This window comes from Aquarana catesbeiana, linkage group LG12 (assembly GCF_042186555.1).
Source record: "Aquarana catesbeiana isolate 2022-GZ linkage group LG12, ASM4218655v1, whole genome shotgun sequence".
In the NCBI taxonomy this organism is placed as follows: Eukaryota; Metazoa; Chordata; class Amphibia; order Anura; family Ranidae; genus Aquarana; species Aquarana catesbeiana.
Window position 1 is genome coordinate 129,186,294 of NC_133335.1, and position 16,911 is coordinate 129,203,204.

At 41.6% G+C, this 16,911-nt stretch overlaps 1 protein-coding gene across 9 annotated transcripts in view; it reads right to left on the reverse strand.

Annotated features, from left to right (window-relative positions):
• FBXL20 (F-box and leucine rich repeat protein 20) overlaps positions 1–16,911 on the reverse strand; it is a 592,644-nt gene that overhangs the window by 234,630 nt on the left and 341,103 nt on the right. For all 9 annotated transcript variants that reach the window (XM_073608335.1, XM_073608334.1, XM_073608339.1 and 6 more), the window contains exon 12: positions 12,838–12,882. In XM_073608335.1, the coding sequence (XP_073464436.1) occupies positions 12,838–12,882 (45 nt within the window). The remainder of the gene's footprint in view (positions 1–12,837; positions 12,883–16,911) is intronic.

The window sequence follows — 16,911 nt, forward strand, 5'->3', positions numbered from 1 at the left end:
AAATTTTATGCTATTGACAGGACTGGAGAAACATGAATTTACGTAGAGCGTGATCATAGAATGAAACCTATTGGATATTTAGATTAAATACGATGAGACCTCAAGGGATGAACGTGGAATTAGATGTGAACTGCTTCATAGAAGATTATCTTTATTATTTTTTTCTATTTTATTTCATTTATTTTTATTTTCATATAAATCCCCTTGGCTCTATATATACCAGATTCTCTGGTTGGCCAGCAAGATCTGATGAAACAGTGGAGTCTGTGAAACGCGTCATCTGATTGGCCAATGATATATGTAACTTGCGGTCCACGCTGAAACGGGTTCCGGTTGCCGTTAATCCACAGACAACTTCAACGTACTGACATTTTTTGTGTCCCGGACTTCCACGGAGGCTCCACCGCCACTCCATTGCCACTGCATCTTACAGCGGCTTACCTCCCACATACATTGTGACCAAGCCAGCCTGTTACTACCTGGACAGCAGCTCGGACCACAGAGTGTCCCTGACCCCTGGATCCTTCATCCATGTGCCTGATAACACTTTTACTATTGTGAGTAGCCATTTGACTTGTCTTGTCTTATTAAATGAACACTTTAATACTGCACTGAGTCTGGCGCACCTTGTCCTTGTCCCATTTTATCTTTTAGAGGTCTGCTTCCACTCTCACGGTTGCAGCCGCCAGTGTAATCGGAATTGGAACTGGAACTATTTTTATCTGAATTGACATTCATATTTCCTGTCATTTATCCATATGTCTATGTTTACTCAGCTGGTTTTTGTGCCATCATGCTTTTAGTTCTACTGACATATCATGGAAACACAATGAAGACAGTTATCATCAAGTAGAGACTATATGGCACAACAGTGACATTACCAAGAACTGGACGTTTCTCCAAAATTGATGAAAAGACAAGAAGAAAAATGGTCAGGGAGGCTGCCAAGAAGCCTACAGCAACATTAAAGGAGCTGAAGGAATATCTGGCAAGTACTGGCTGTGCGGTACATGTGACAACAATCTCCTGTATTCTTCATATGTCTGGGCTATGGGGTAGAGTGGCAAGACGCAGCCTTTTCTTACAAAGTAAAACATCCAAGCCTGGCTAAATTTTGCAAAAACACATCTGAAGTCTCCCAAAAGCATGTGGGAAATGTATTATGGTCTGATGAAACCAAGGTTGAACTTTTTGGTTATAATTCCAAAAGATATGTTTGGCACAAAAACAACACTGCATATCACCAAAAGAACACCATACCCACAGTGAAGCATGGGGGTGGCAGCATCATGCTTTGGGGCTGTTTTTTTTCAGCTGGAACAGGGGCCTTAGTTAAGGTAGAGGGAATTATGAACAGTTCCAAATACCAGTCAATATTGGCACAAAACCTTCAGGTTTCTGTTAGAAAGCTGAACATGAAGAGGATTTTCATCTTTCGGCATGACGAAAAGCATACATGACGACCCAAAGCATACATGCAAATCAACAAAGGAATGGCTTCACCAGAAGAAGATTTAAGTTTTGGAATGGCCCAGCCAGAGCCCAGACCTGAATCCGATTGAAAATCTGTGGGGTGATCTGAAGAGGGCTGTGCAGAGAAGCTCCCCCCACAATCTGACAGATTTGGAGTGTTTTTGCAAAGAAGAGTGGGCAAATATTGCCAAGTCAAGATGTGCCATGCTGATACTCATACCCAAAAAGACGGAGTGCTGTAATAAAATCAAGAGGTGCTTCAACAAAGTATTAGTTTAAGGGTGTGCACACTTATGCAACCATATTATTTTTATTTTTACTTCCCTTCACCTAAAAGATTTAAGTTTGTTGTTCAACTGAGTTGTACAGTTTATAGGTCACATTACAGGTGGAAAATGTTCTGAAATTATTTAGCTTTGTCTCAGTTGTTTACATCACAGAAACCTGAGATTTTAACAGGGGTGAGTATATTTTTTATATCCACTGTACATATATACATACACACATGCACGCACACACACACACATACATATACATATATATATATATATATATATATATATATATATACACACACATATACACATACACACACACACAGTATGTCACAAAAGTGAGTACACCGCTCACATTTTTGTAAATATTTTATTATATATTTTCATGTGACAGCACTGAAGAAATGTCACTTTTCTACAATGTAAAATCCCCTTAAAATAACTCAACACACAGCCATTAATGTCTAAACCGCTGGCAACAAAATTGAGTACACCCCTAAGTGAAAATGTCCAAATTGGGCCCAATTAGACATTTTCCCTCCCAGTGTCATGTGACTCGTTAGTGTTACAAGGTCTCAGGTGTGAATGGGGAACAGGTGTGTTAAATTTGGTTTTATCGCCCTCACTCACTCATACTGGTCACTGGAATTTCAATATGGCACCTCATGGCAAAGAACTGTCTGAGGATCTGAAAAAAAGAATTGTTGCTCTACATAAAGATGGCCCAGGCTATAAGAAGATTGCCAAGACCCTGAAACTGAGCTGCAGCACGGTGGCCAAGACCACACAGCAGTTTAACAGGACAAATTCCACTCAGAACAAGCCTCGCCATGGTCGACCAGAGGTTGTCTTTGGGAAATAGAAAATATATGAGTGCTGCCAGCATTGCTGCAGAGGCTGAAGGGGTGGGGGGGTCAGCCTGTCAGTGCTGAGACCATACGCCGCACACTGCATCAAATTGGTCTGCATGGCTGTCGTCCCAGAAGGAAGTCTTCTAAAGACGATGCACAAGAAAGCCCACAAACAGTTTGTTGAAGACAAGCAGACTAAGGACATGGATTACTGGAACCATGTCCTGTGGTCTGATGAGACCAAGATAAACTTATTTGGTTCAGATGATGTCAAGCGCGTGTGGCGCAACCAGGTGAGCAGTAAAAAGACAAGTGTGTCTTACCTATAGTCAAGCATGGTGGTGGGAGTGTCATGGTCTGGGGCTGCATGAGTGCTGTCGGCACTGGGGAGCTACAGTTATTTAAGGGAACCATGAATGCCAACATGTACTGTGACATACCGAAGCAGAGCATGATCCCCTCCCTTCAGAGACTGGGCCGCAGGGCAGTATTCCATCATGATAACGACCCCAAACACACCTCCAAGATGACCACTGCCTTGCTAAAGTAGCTGAGGGTAAAGGTGATGGACTGGTCAAGCATGTCTCCAGATCTAAACCCTATTGAGCATCTGTGGGGCGTTCCGAAACGGAAGATGGAGGAGCGCAAGGTCTATAACATCCACCAGCTCCATGATGTCATCATGGAATATGATTAGAATATGTAAAAAGGAAATCAAGGATGCAAAAATTCAAAATGAACGACAGATCGCAAAAAATAGTAGGACAAACCCCAAAAAATTCTTCAAATATATTAATAGTAAAAAGGTCAGGTCTGAGCATGTAGGCCCTTTACCCCCCAGTGGGTGACTGGGGACAAAGAGAAGGTTAATTTATTAAATACTTTCTTCAGCTCTGTGTATACAAAAGAGCATGGGGGAGCTCATGTCCATAATGAGGGTGGTATTGACACAGCCCCGAATGATCCACAATGGCTCAAAAGTGATATGGTCCAGAAATATTTATACAGAATAAAGGTGGATAAAGCACCTGGACCTGATGGCATCCACCCACGGATCCTAAAAGAATTGAGCTCTGTAATTTCAAAGCCATTGTATCTAATTGTTAGGGACTCATAAATGACGGGAATAGTACCACTGGATTGGCGCAGGGGAACGTGGTGCCTATATTTAAAAAGGGATCAAAGTCTTTACCAAGTAACTATAGACCTGTTAGTTTAACTTCTATAGTCGGGAAGATACTGGAGCATTTAATAAAAGACCACATAGACGAGTTCTTGCTGGAAAAAAACATTTTAAGCAACAGACAGCATAGATTCATGAAAGACAGAAGTCAGACAAACCTGATTTCTTTTTATGAGGAGGTAAGTAAAACCTTGGACAGAGGGGTGGCTGTGGACGTGGTCTACTTGGATTTGGCAAAAGCGTTCGATACAGTTCCGCACACACGGCTCATGTGTAAGTTAAAGTCTACAGGCTTGGAAATATCAGTTTGTAAATAGATAGAAAACTGGCTAAAAGACAGAATTCAGAGAGTAGTGGTTAATGATTCTTACTCTGAATGGTCTAGGGTTATCAGTGGTGTACCCCAAGGTTCAGTGCTGGGACCCTTACTCTTTAATATCTTTATAAATGATATTGGGTCTGGGATCAAAAGTAACATTTCTGTCTTTGCAGATGACACCAAGCTATGCAGTGGAATAACGTCCTTACAGGATGTCTCCAATTTACAAGCTGACCTCAATGCACTGTCTGATTGGGCGTCTATGTGGCAGATGAGGTTTAATGTTGAGAAATGTAAAGTTATGCACTTGGGGGCTAAGAATATGCATGCATCATACATACTAGGGGGAGTACAACTGGGGGAATCCGTAGTGGAGAAGGATCTGGGGGTTTTGGTAGATCATAAGCTCAATAATATCATGCAATGCCAAGCTACGATTTCCAAAGAGAGCAAAATCCTTTCTTGTATTAAGAGAGGTATGGATTCTAGAGAGAGGGACATCATTTTGGCCCTGTTCAAATCATTAGTAAGACCTCATCTGGAATATGCAGTTCAGTTTTGGGCACCAGTTCTCAAAAAGGATATCGGGGAACTGGAGAAAGTGCAGAGAAGGGCAACCAAACTGATAAGAGGCATGGGGGAGCTCAGCTATGAGGAAAGATTAGAGGAACTGAATTTATTCACTCATGAGAAGAGGAGAATAAGGGGGGATATGATCAACATGTTCAAATATATAAGGGGTCCATATAGTGAACTTGGTGTTGAGTTATTCACTTTACGGTCAACACAGAGGACAAGGGGGCACTCTTTACGACTGGAGGAAAAGAGATTTCATCTCCAAATATGGAAAGGTTTCTTCACAGTAAGAGCTGTGAAAATGTGGAATAGACTCCTGCCAGAGGTGGTTCTGGCCAGCTCAGTAGATTGCTTTAAGAAAGGCCCGGATACTTTCCTAAATGTACATAATATAACTGGGTACTAGCATTTATAGGTAAAGTTGATCCAGGGAAAATCCGATTGCCTCTTGGGGGATCAGGAAGGAATTTTTTCTCCTGCTGTAGCAAATTGGAGCATGCTCTGCTGGGGTTTTTTGCCTTCCTCTGGATCAACTGTGGGTATAGAATTGGGTATATTGGATTGTACGATTTTTTTTTTTTTTTGTTTTGTTTTTTTATGGTTGAACTGGATGGACTTGTGTCTTTTTTCAACCTGACTAACTATGTAACCAACTATGTAACTATATAGAGGAGTGGAAGAGGACTCCAGTGGCAACCTGTGAAGCTCTGGTGAATGCCATGCCCAAGAGGGTTAAGGCAGTGCTGGAAAATAATAGTGGCCACACAAAATATTGACACTTTGGGCCCAATTTGGACACTCTCACTTAGGGGTGTACTCACTTTTGTTGTCAGCGGTTTAGACATTAATGGCTGTGTGTTGTTATTTTGAGGGCACAGCAAATTTACACTGTTATACAAGTTGTACACTCACTACTTTACATTGTAGCAAAGTGTCATTTCTTCACTGTTGTCACATGAAAAGGTATAATAAAATATTTACAAAAATGTGAGGGGGTATACTCACTTTTGTGAGAATATATATATATATATATATATATATATATATATATATATATATATATATATATATATATATATATATATATACACACATACACAGTGGGGACGGAAAGTATTCAGACCCCCTTAAATTTTTCACTCTTTGTTATATTGCAGCCATTTGCTAAAATCATTTTTCATTTTTTTTCCTCATTAATGTACACACAGCACCCATAGTGACATAAAAACGCAGAATTGTTGACATTTTTGCAGATTTATTAAAAAAGAAAAACTTAAATATTACATGGTCCTAGTATTCAGACCCTTTGCTCAGTATTTAGTAGAAGCACTCTTTTGATCTAATAGCCACGAGTCTTCTTGGGAAAGATGCAACAAGTTTTTCACACCTGGATTTGGGGATCCTCTGCCATTCCTCCTTGCAGATCCTCTCCAGCTCTGTCAGGTTGGATGGTAAACGTTGGTGGACAGCCATTTTTAGGTCTCTCCAGAGATGCTCAATTGGGTTTAAGTCAGGGCTCTGGCTGAGCCATTCAAGAACAGTCACAAAGTTGTTGTGAAGCCACTCCTTCGTTATTTTAGCTGTGTGCTTAGGGTCATTGTCTTGTTGGAAGGTAAACCTTTGGCCCAGTCTGAGGTCCTGAGCACTCTGGAGAAGGTTTTCGTCCAGGATATCCCTGTACTTGGCCGCATTCATCCTTCCCTCGATTGCAACCAGTCGTCCTGTCCCTGTAGTTGAAAAACAACCCCACAGCATGATGCTGCCACCACCATGCTTCAGCAGTGCCTGGTTTTATCCACACATACCGCTTAGAATTAAGGCCAAAGAAGTTCTATCTTGTTCTCATCTGACCAGAGAATCTTATTTCTCAGCATCTTGGAGTCCTTCAGGTGTTTTTAAGCAAACTCCATGTGGGCTTTCATGTGTCTTGCACTGAGGAGAGGCTTCCGTCGGGCCACTCCGCCATAAAGCCCCGACTGGTGGAGGGCTGCAGTGATGGTTGACTTTGCACAACTTTCTCCCATCTCCCGACTGCATCTCTGGAGCTCAGCCACAGTAATCTTTGGGTTTTTCTTTACCTCTCTCACCAAGGCTCTTCTCCCCCGATAGCTCAGTTTGGCCGGAGGGCCAGCTCTAGGAAGGGTTCTGGTCGTCCCAAACGTCTTCCATTTAAGGATTATAGAGGCCACTGTGCTCTTAGGAACCTTAAGTGCAGCAGAAATTTTTTTGTAACCTTGGCCAGATCTGTGCCTTGCCACAATTCTGTCTCTGAGCTCTTGAGGCAGTTCCTTTGACCTCATGATTCTCATTTGCTCTGACATGCACTGTGAGCTGTAAGGTCTTATATAGACAGGTGTGTGGCTTTCCTAATCAAGTCCAATCAGTAGGTGTAGAACCATCTCAAGGACGATCAGAAGAAATGGACAGCACCTGAGTTAAATATGAGTGTCACAGCAAAGGGTCTGAATACTTAGGACCATGTGATATTTCAGTTTTTCTTTTTTAATAAACCTGCAAAAATGTCAATGTTTTTCTGCCAATATGGGGTGCTGTGTGTACATTAATGAGAAAAAATTGAACTTAAATGATTTTAGCAAATGGCTGCAATATAACGAAGTAAAAAATTTAAGGGGGGTCTGAATACTTTCCGTCCCCACTGTGTGTGTGTGTGTGTGTGTGTGTGTGTGTGTGTGTGTGTGTGTGTGTGTGTGTGTGTATATATATATATATATATATATATATATATATTACACATACACACATATATATATATACACACACCACATATAATAAATATTCTATAATTAAAATAAATAAATAATTGTATTGGTTAAAATAAATATTTGCTAAACTCGTAACATCTAAAAAATAATTTAATTAATAAATTATTACCTAATCACAGTCTAAAACTATATTTATCAAACCTGCAATATGTTACTAAAGACTATATCAATACACTGTATACACTCACAGTGTTTCTGGATTGGAGCCGTGTGAACGTGAATGAGCATGTCACTTACATATCATGTTCTATATCGATATTGCATCATGCTGTGTTGTTTGAAATACATTTTTATTAAGTTTGCAAGGTTTTTTTTTGGGGGGGGGACTGTACATGTCAAGAGTGCCAATCAGCGCTGGCTAGACAGAGGGTTGGGGGTCAGGCACCATCACTATCCACGTCAGAAGAGAGTGAAGTTTCCTCCTACAAGAACCGTCTGCGTTCAGCAGAAGGTACACGTGACCGTTGTATACCAATAGTCTAAAAAGGTATATAGCGGATTTATTTTAAAGAATTAACAACATATACAGTTGTATGCAAAAGTTTAGGAACCCCTGATAATTTCCATGATTGTCATTTATAAATATTTTGGTTTTTGGATCAGCAATTTCATTTTGATCTATCAAATAACTGAAGGACACAATAATATTTAAGTAGTGAAATTAGGTTTATTGGATTAATAGAAAATGCGCTATATGCATCAAAACAAAATTAGACAGGTGCATAAATTTGGGCACCCCAACAGAAAAATCACATCAATATTTAGTAGAGCCTCCTTTAACAGAAATAACAGCCTCTAGATGCTTCCTATAGCCTCTAATGAGCGTCTGGATTCTGGATGAATGTATTTTGGACCATTCCTCCTTACAAAACATCTCCAGTTCAGTTAGGTTTGATGGTTGCCGAGCATGGACAGCCCGCTACAAATCACCCCACAGATGTTCAATGATATTCAGGTCTGGGGACTGGGATGGCCATTCCAGAACATTGTACTTGTTCCTCTGCATAAATACCCGAGTAGATTTTGAGCATTGTTTTGGGTCGTTGTCTTGTTGAAATATCCAGCCCCGGCGTAACTTCAACTTTGTGACTGATTCCTCAACATTATTCTCTAGAATCTGCTGATATTGAGTGGAATCCATGCGACCCTCAACCTTAATCAGATTCCCAGTACCGGCACTGGCCACTAGACATGTGCATTTGTTTTTGTCCGAATGCATTTTCGGTCGAATTTCAGGTATTTTCATTATCGTTTTAACAAACGATAATGAAAGTGCAGAATCCGAAAAACGAAAGATCCGACATAAACAAATGCTTTATTTTCGTTTTCGTTGCTACAACAGTTCAATATAGATAGGAGATTCGACATGATGCTGACAATAACAATCTGTGTCCATCAAACCTGTGGTCGAATGTGCCTAACCTTAACTCTATTAGTCCAAGATTATTCTAAATAGAGAGAAGAGATTCGACATAGAGAGAAGAGATTCGACATAGAGAGAAGAGATTCGACATAGAGAGAAGAGATTCGACATAGAGAGAAGAGATTCAACATAGAGAGAAGAGATTCAACATAGAGAGAAGAGATTCAACATAGAGAGAAAAGATTCGACATAGGGGAGAAAAGATCGCTGCTGGAATTGGGTGGGGGTAGTAAAATAAAAATAATGATGATGATGAATGTTATTGGCTGATTGTAACCAAAGAGGAGGAGAAGTAAAATAGCTAGAACTAAGTACACAACCAACTTACTTTCATTTACGATTTGCTAGCAGAGAGAGACACACACACTGAATCATTTCAGAAGACAGTCAGTCTTAGCTGGTCCGTTGTCAGAGAACCTGAATTATTTAGCAATTAACCATAAGCACAGCAGCAGAACAATAGTGAAGAAAGCTACAGGTCAACTTAACTTTTTCATAATAATCTGCTGCTATTGTTTTAGTGTTGTGAACTTGATAGTGATACTAGTGATGCTAGTGTTGTGATAGCCTCAGAGGCTGCCCGTGTTGTGGGGGGCGGGGGGATTAATTATCATAGATTCCATATTATAGATTGAGATTCTATATACCCTATCTTGTTACCTGTCTGATCAGTGATCACTATCACCAGTCCATTTTCTGTTTGAACTATATACATTCAACATGAACGATGACGATTCGACAAAGCAGCGAAAAACATACAAACGTCGAATCTTTGGCTTATTGTGTGTAGTGAAAGTTCTAAGAAGATTCGATGGAGCAGCTAAACTATACGGCGTCGCACAGTTTAGCTGCTCCGTTGAATGACAGATTCGACCTTAATTAATTTGGATTTTCGGACGAATGCAATTTTTAACTAAAAACAAAACATATAAAAACGAATTTCGGGAGTAACTAAATAAATTTATTTTTCGGATGAAAACTAAATCTTTCAATGTGCACATGTCTACTGGCCACACAGCCCCACAGCATGATGGAACCTCCACCAAATTTTACTGTGGGTAGCAAGTGTTTTTCTTGGAATGCTGTGTTCTTTTGCCACAATGCATAATGCCCTTTGTTATGACCAAATAACTCAATCTTTGTTTCATCAGTCCACAGCACCTTATTCTAAAATGAAGCTGGCTTGTCCAAATGTGCATTTGCATACCTCAAGCGACTCCGTTTGTGGCGTGTGTGCAGAAAAGGCTTCTTTCGCATCACTCTCCCATACATCTTCTCCCTGTGCAAAGTGCGCTGAATTGTTGAAGGATGCACAGTGACACCATCTGCAGCAAGTTGATGTTGTAGGTCTTTGGATATGGTCCGTGGGCTGTTTTTGACCGTTCTCACCATCCTTCGCCTTTGCCTCTCCAATATTTTATGTGTCCTGCCACTTCTGGCCTTAAAAAGAACTGTGCCTGTGGTCTTCCATGTCCTCACTATGTTCCTCACAGTGGACACTGACAGCTTATATCTCTGCAATAACTTTTTGTAGCCTTCCCCTAAACCATAATGTAGAACAATCTTTGTTTTCAGGTTATTTGAGAGTTGTTTTGAGGCCCCCATGTTGCCATTCTTCAGAGGAGAGTCAAAGAGAACAACAACTTGCAATTGGCCACCTTAAATACCTTTTCTCATGATTGGAAGCACCTGTCTATGAAGTTCAAGGCTTAATGATCTCACCAAACCAATTGTGTGTTCCAATTAATCAGTGCTACCGTAAGTAGTTACAGGTATTCAAATCAACAAAATGACAAGGGTGCCCAAATTTATGCACCTGTCTAATTTCCTTTTGATGCATATTGCGCATTTTCTGTTAATCCAATAAACCTCATTTCACTACTGAAATATTACTGTGTCCTTCAGTTATTTGATAGATCAAAATGAAATTGCTGATCCAAACACCAAAATATTTATAAATGACAATCATGGAAATTATCAGGGGTTCCTAAACTTTTGCATACAACTGTATATGCTGTTAATTCTTTAAAATAAATCCGCTATATAACTTTTTAGACTATCGGTATACAACGGTCACGTGTACCTTCTGCCGAACGCAGACGGTTCTTGTATGAGGAAACTTCACTCTCTTCTGACGTGGATAGTGATGGTGCCTGACCCCCGACCCTCTGTCTAGCCAGCGCTGATTGGCACTCTTGACATGTACAGTCCCCCCAAAAAAAAAACCTTGCAAACTTAATAAAAATGTATTTCAAACAACACAGCATGATGCAATATCGATATAGAACATGATATGTACAACACAAAATGCATTATTAATCAGTAATTTAAGGAGTTACATGTAAGTGACATGCTCATTCACGTTCACACAGCTCCAAACCAGAAACACTGCGAGTGTATACAGTGTATTGATAAAGTCTTTAGTAACATATTGCAGGTTTAATAAATATAGTAATTGTCAGGGGTTCCTAAACTTTTGCATACAACTGTATGGGTTGTGTGTGCTGCGGGGGTGTGGATGCATCCTTTATACATTAAAGGGTTTAGTAACACTTTAAGATGTAATGATTGTCTGTGGAGTGTCTGAACCTGTGTGTAGGGTTTATTCACCCATCCTTGTGTAACGGTCAAACTTGGCTGTGTGGGTCTGTACAGCCGATGTTCATTCACTCACTTTATATAGGCTGCCTGCACGCAGCCCAGTGCTAGTGCAAAAAGTAAATAGCCCCCATGTGAATGAGCCCTTAATACAGTTTAAGCACTTTCACTGTTACATTGTTTTTTAAATCTTAACAATAAAAATAGACAAAATTCTCATTCCCCATAAAAAAGTTTCCAGCTATGCTGAAGTTATCCAGCAGTGGGATCTCAAAGAGGGGTACGACGGTAACCGGGTTTTCAAAAGAGCAGTCTGTCTTTTGGGGAAACTTCTATTAAAGCACCCCCCCCCCAGGACTGAATGGCACATGGGCTGGTATGAACATAAAAGGGGAAGTTTTTTTGCTCTTGGGATACCAGTCCATATTCCTGCTGTGTGCTAGTAGGGGGGGCACACTGTTTTCTTTTTTTTTTTGCTCATTTGTATAAATAAAAACCAAAATGACAAAATTAACTCTTCTAGTGCTCAAACAGCGCATAAACAAAGTGTGTAAAACATGTATAACATACATATTTTCAGAACCATGGAGAGCTATTGCCAGCAAAATTGCTAGCAAGATTCAATTGCTGTTCACCAACGGCTGCAGGCTCCCGATGTATATTCATCTAACTGCAAATACGGTAAATGTGACTGGATTTACAGGTGAATGCCATTGAATTTCAAATGAATAAAATTCAAAATACTAACAACCTACAAAGCCATTCACAACTCTGCCCCCAGCTACATCAGTAACCTCAAAATACAAATTGCTATTTTCGCTCCTCCTGAAACCCCCTGCTCTCTAGCTCCCGTGTCACCTCCTCCCATACTCGCTTCCAGGACTTCTTTAGGGTCTCCCCCATCCACTGGAACTCCTTACCCAAATCTGTCTATCTCCTACTCTATCCTCCTTTAGGTGATTCCTAAAAACCCATCTCGTCAGTGAGGCCTATCCTGCCTCTAACTAATAAACTGTCTTTTTTGCTTTCTCTATTAGGTTATGCCCCACAGTTATTACCTTTTGTATCACTTCACCTTTCCTTTTAGATCGAATGAGCAGGGCCCCCCAATTCCTCTTGTATTAAATTGTAGTAACTGTACTGTCTTTCTCCATTTTGTAAAATGCTACGCAAACTGTTGGCGCTATATAAAATCTAAATAATAATAATTGGTTCAATGTCAGTAAAGGTTTCAATGTGCAGGGGAGTTCCCTATGCATCCTACGTAAATAGCCTCTATGTGCTATTTTCAGACAAAAGGTGGTCTGGTGGAGACCCACAATTTTACAAGGTGACTTGCAAGGCATCTGAACTCACCTGTACACATTCCTCCAAATCCATCTTTTCCAGCTCATGGCAATTCTACAGAGTGGACAATAAGAAGACAGAGTTAATGGACACAAATTTAGGTAACAAAGTGCAGCAAAGGTCATAATCAAACTGTATCACTTGCAGAGTCACAGGGAAAAAGTAAATGTGGTGGCGTTTCCCACCATTACTTGTGCTCTTAAGACTGTTGCCTCTAACAACCAATCAAATATTAGCTTTCAGAACTATGGTCATATTTTTTTGCAAATACTTTAAAGTGGTTCTAAAGTGTATACCTATTTTACCTCAATGCATTCCCTGCATTAAAGCGGTATTAAACCCAAAACCAAAAATGTGTTATATTGCAGCTTACCAATCCTTAGATCTGGTGACTGCATTAGTTTTCTTTTTTTTAAGGATCATTTCTCCCTCAGTTTTCACCTGGTGATCTGGCCAGTAACATTCCTCCTATATTAGAGTGCCTCCACTCTGGATGAAGGAGCACAGAGACACATTTGGACAGCAGTATTGTCAGCTTGGGGGAAAGTGAGTGTTAGATGTACTAGCAGATTTAGATACAATAACAAATTGAAGCCAAACTCCAGTTCACACTTTATAAGCAATTATACATTAGAAAACCCTTTTTTACATTTTGAATAAAAAAATTACATAAATAAATAAAAGTTGGTTATTGTAAGCCCCCCTGTCAGTTGTAAATGGTTTGCCTCAACCCTCTAACCTCTACGTCTCCAGGACAGCTTGTAATTGAAAAACAGCAGAATTGCTGGCCAGAGGTGAAAATAGTAGGAAAGCCTAAAAAAGAAAACAAATGCAGCCATCATATCTTATGAATTGGTAAGCTGCAATATAATAAATGTTTGCTTTTGGGTTTAACACCGCTTTAAGGTAAAAAAAATGTTTAGGTAGTAATATCATCCCCTGCGTGAGATTCCTGAGTGGACTTTTGTTCTCTTTTTCTGTTGAATAAACGTGGGCTACCAGGCCCTTAACTATAGATGCCTGTCTGTTGTGGACTCACTGCACAAAAATGCATCTATCACTGAGTTAACGATCCCCCATGTCACAAGTGGTGGAGAATGCGGGCATATAGACTGTGAAATCCGGGTCTCTGCTCCAGTGGCGAGTTGCATCAGGAACTGCTGCTAGCTGTATGTGGCAGCCAGGCGAACAGCATTGTGCAGGAGTTTGTTTGATGGACTGTGTTCCATGCAGGTTGTGTACCTGTGAAAGGAGAATCAAACATTTTTTTTTCTCTGCTATGAACTGTTACCAGTTGCTGTGTGCAAGACCGCAAGGATGGCACGGTCAAAACAGGAAAAGGTGGCAATCCTTGCTGAAGCCAGGGAAAGGCTTCTATGGCTAGAGGGTATTTCACCCCATGCCCCAGCCACACCAGAGAACTCATCCGAGTGTGAAACTGCTGTAACCTGGGGTAAATTAATCACGTCACCCCCGGTTAAAGGGGAAGTGAAAGAGGTTGTACCTGGCAACAGGAAGCCAGGTGGACAATGGTGTGTGGAAAAGAGGACTATGGTCTACCGTGGAAGCAACGTCTAGGCCAGCAGGGATGTTGGGGATCCAAGGAGTCTGTCTGCTGATGGTCATGACCAGTGGAGCCCTCGAGAGTGGTATCCTGTTGCAACAGAGAGCCAGGCATTGAGGAGATGCCATGAAATTAAAATTCAGCATCCAGTACCGTGCTTGGAGTGTGGTCAAGTGGGGCATGGGATCTTTACTTGCCCAAGGTTCTGGAACAGCGCTGATGGGTCTGGAAAGGTGGAACTGTCACCCTTTGGCCACAAAGAGGCAGTAGCTTGTGTGGATGCCGCTGAGAGTCAGCGCACTCAACTGAAGCTAAAGTTACTTGCTGCAGGATATGGTAAGACTGTTGCAGTTTGTGGGACCGATCAGAGTGAAGTGGAAAGGTGTCCAGATCGGAGGTCTGCAGAAGGTGTGCAAATGGACTTGCTGCAGTGTGCTACCCCGAGTAGTGAGGAGACACAGGTCGAAGCTCAACCTGCAGCAAGGTTAAGGATTCAAAAAGACTTGGGGACTATGTATGTGCCTGCTATAATCCAGCAGAGTGCTGGAGAAGTTAAACTAGGGGTGACCAATAATGTCCTTATGCCTTGTTCCCTAGTGACAGGTGCTGCAGAGTTGCCCAGGGAAACTTCCAAAGAGCTCGCAGTGACAGAGCAGAGAGTTTCCCAGGTCAGCTATGGAGTTGCCCATGTAGGAAAGAGTGCCCCTTTAAAGATAGAGGATGCTGTGAGGAGTCGCTCACAGGCTATGGTGGGTAATAGACAACCCACAAAAGTAGCAGTTGTCTACACGTAATGAAAATTCTGATGGTTATGCCGATAAAAGTGTTACTGTTGGCAAATGTGATGTTATTAGGGATAATGACATTGAAAAATGTGTTTCTTGTAATGTCGTGTCTGAAAATGTTGGTAATGTGTTCACTACCAATGATGGGAGTAGGATATGTCCCATGACAACCAGAAGCACAGGATTGTCCATGGAAGTCTCATGGGGTCTCAATGTGTTGGAGCCAGAGGCTTTCCAGGATGGCTCTGGTGCTACGCTGGTGGAACAAGGGGGGACTGAGTCACACAGTGAGGGGTGCAGCCCCACAAACCTAAGTGTAACCGAGTTGGCAAGGGGTTAATTCAGCCTGTAAAACCTGAAATGCAGAGCTGTCTGTGTCCGTAGCGCCGCCCGAGCAGGTAGGGCAAAAGCATGTATTACAGCCTGCCTTGTCAGATGATGTATCATCCCAAGGGGATATGTATAGAAATAACACAAGTGATGTTTTGGCTAGTGAATCCCAGGTTCCTGTGGAGCATTCTAGAGCAGCTGATGAAGGGATGTAGAAGACAGCATTGATTGTGTTGGAAAATATGACACTGAAATATATGATCTACCAATGGTTCGTACTGCAAACAAAGATTGGATTGCCGTGGTTAACCAGAGAAACGTTGAACCTGAAAGACCTGTGGGGAAGGTTAATACTGATGTCCGTAAGTTGAAAGGTAGGATCAGAGAAGGCAGCGTTCCCCCAAGAAAAGAGAGTAAGTCCAGCGACCCCAAGAGAAGAGGGGGAAGGAAGAGGATAAGGAACTAAAGGACCCCGTTAAGATCCAGGGTGGGACGTATCTGGAAGCACACACGGAAAAAGGGTTGGGCCTACGTGGCTGACAGCCAGCACAGAGGTGTTCCAACTGCAATGGTGGGTGCAGGTGTTCCTCCCTCCGGATCGAAACAAGGAGGGGGGTATGTGGCAGAGCGATGCTCTGTCCCTATGAAATTGGATGTAAAAGGGACACAGAGTTTTCATATCTGTGGATTGCAAGACTACAGAGGGTAGATTCGTAATGGAGAAAACTGCTCTGGCAGTTTCCTCCAGATTTTGCTACTGCCGGATGGGACTCTGTAGTTTGGAGATCCCTAAGAGTCTTGGGTGGGACAGGATCTCCAACCCTGTGTCTGGAGGATAGCCAGCAGTGTGTGCCCAGGTACACACAGCCCATATAACGAGGGGCTGGTGAGAGCAGAAGGTTGAAGAAGGTGGAGTTGGAGTAGTGGTTACTATTAAGAGAATCTCTAGGTGAGGATAGATGCTGTGTGCGTCCAAGGAGCCCAAAGCTGTGTGCATCGAAGGGCTTGAAGCTGTGTGCATTTAAGGAGCCCAAAGCTGTGTGCATCCAAAACTGTGGGCCTGGAAAAGCTGGTGGTTTGAGGGACCAGTATCTATAGCAGCAGTGCTGCTGAAGAGTAGCCAGGTGGACCAGCATTTTCAGTTATGTCTGAATGACATTTAAACACTTGCGTGGGATTGGTGAGTGGACTTTTGTTCTGTTTTCTGTTGAATAAACGCAGGCTACCAGGCCCTTAACTATAGATGCCTGTCTGATGTGGACTCGCTGCACAAAAATGCATCTATCACTGAGTTAACGATCCCCATGTCCCACTTGTTTGTTATTTATTAAAAACATAAACTTTACAAATCACTTTAATCATTAGTTATGATACCAAAACTGTTCCTGGGGTAGGTGGGGAGCC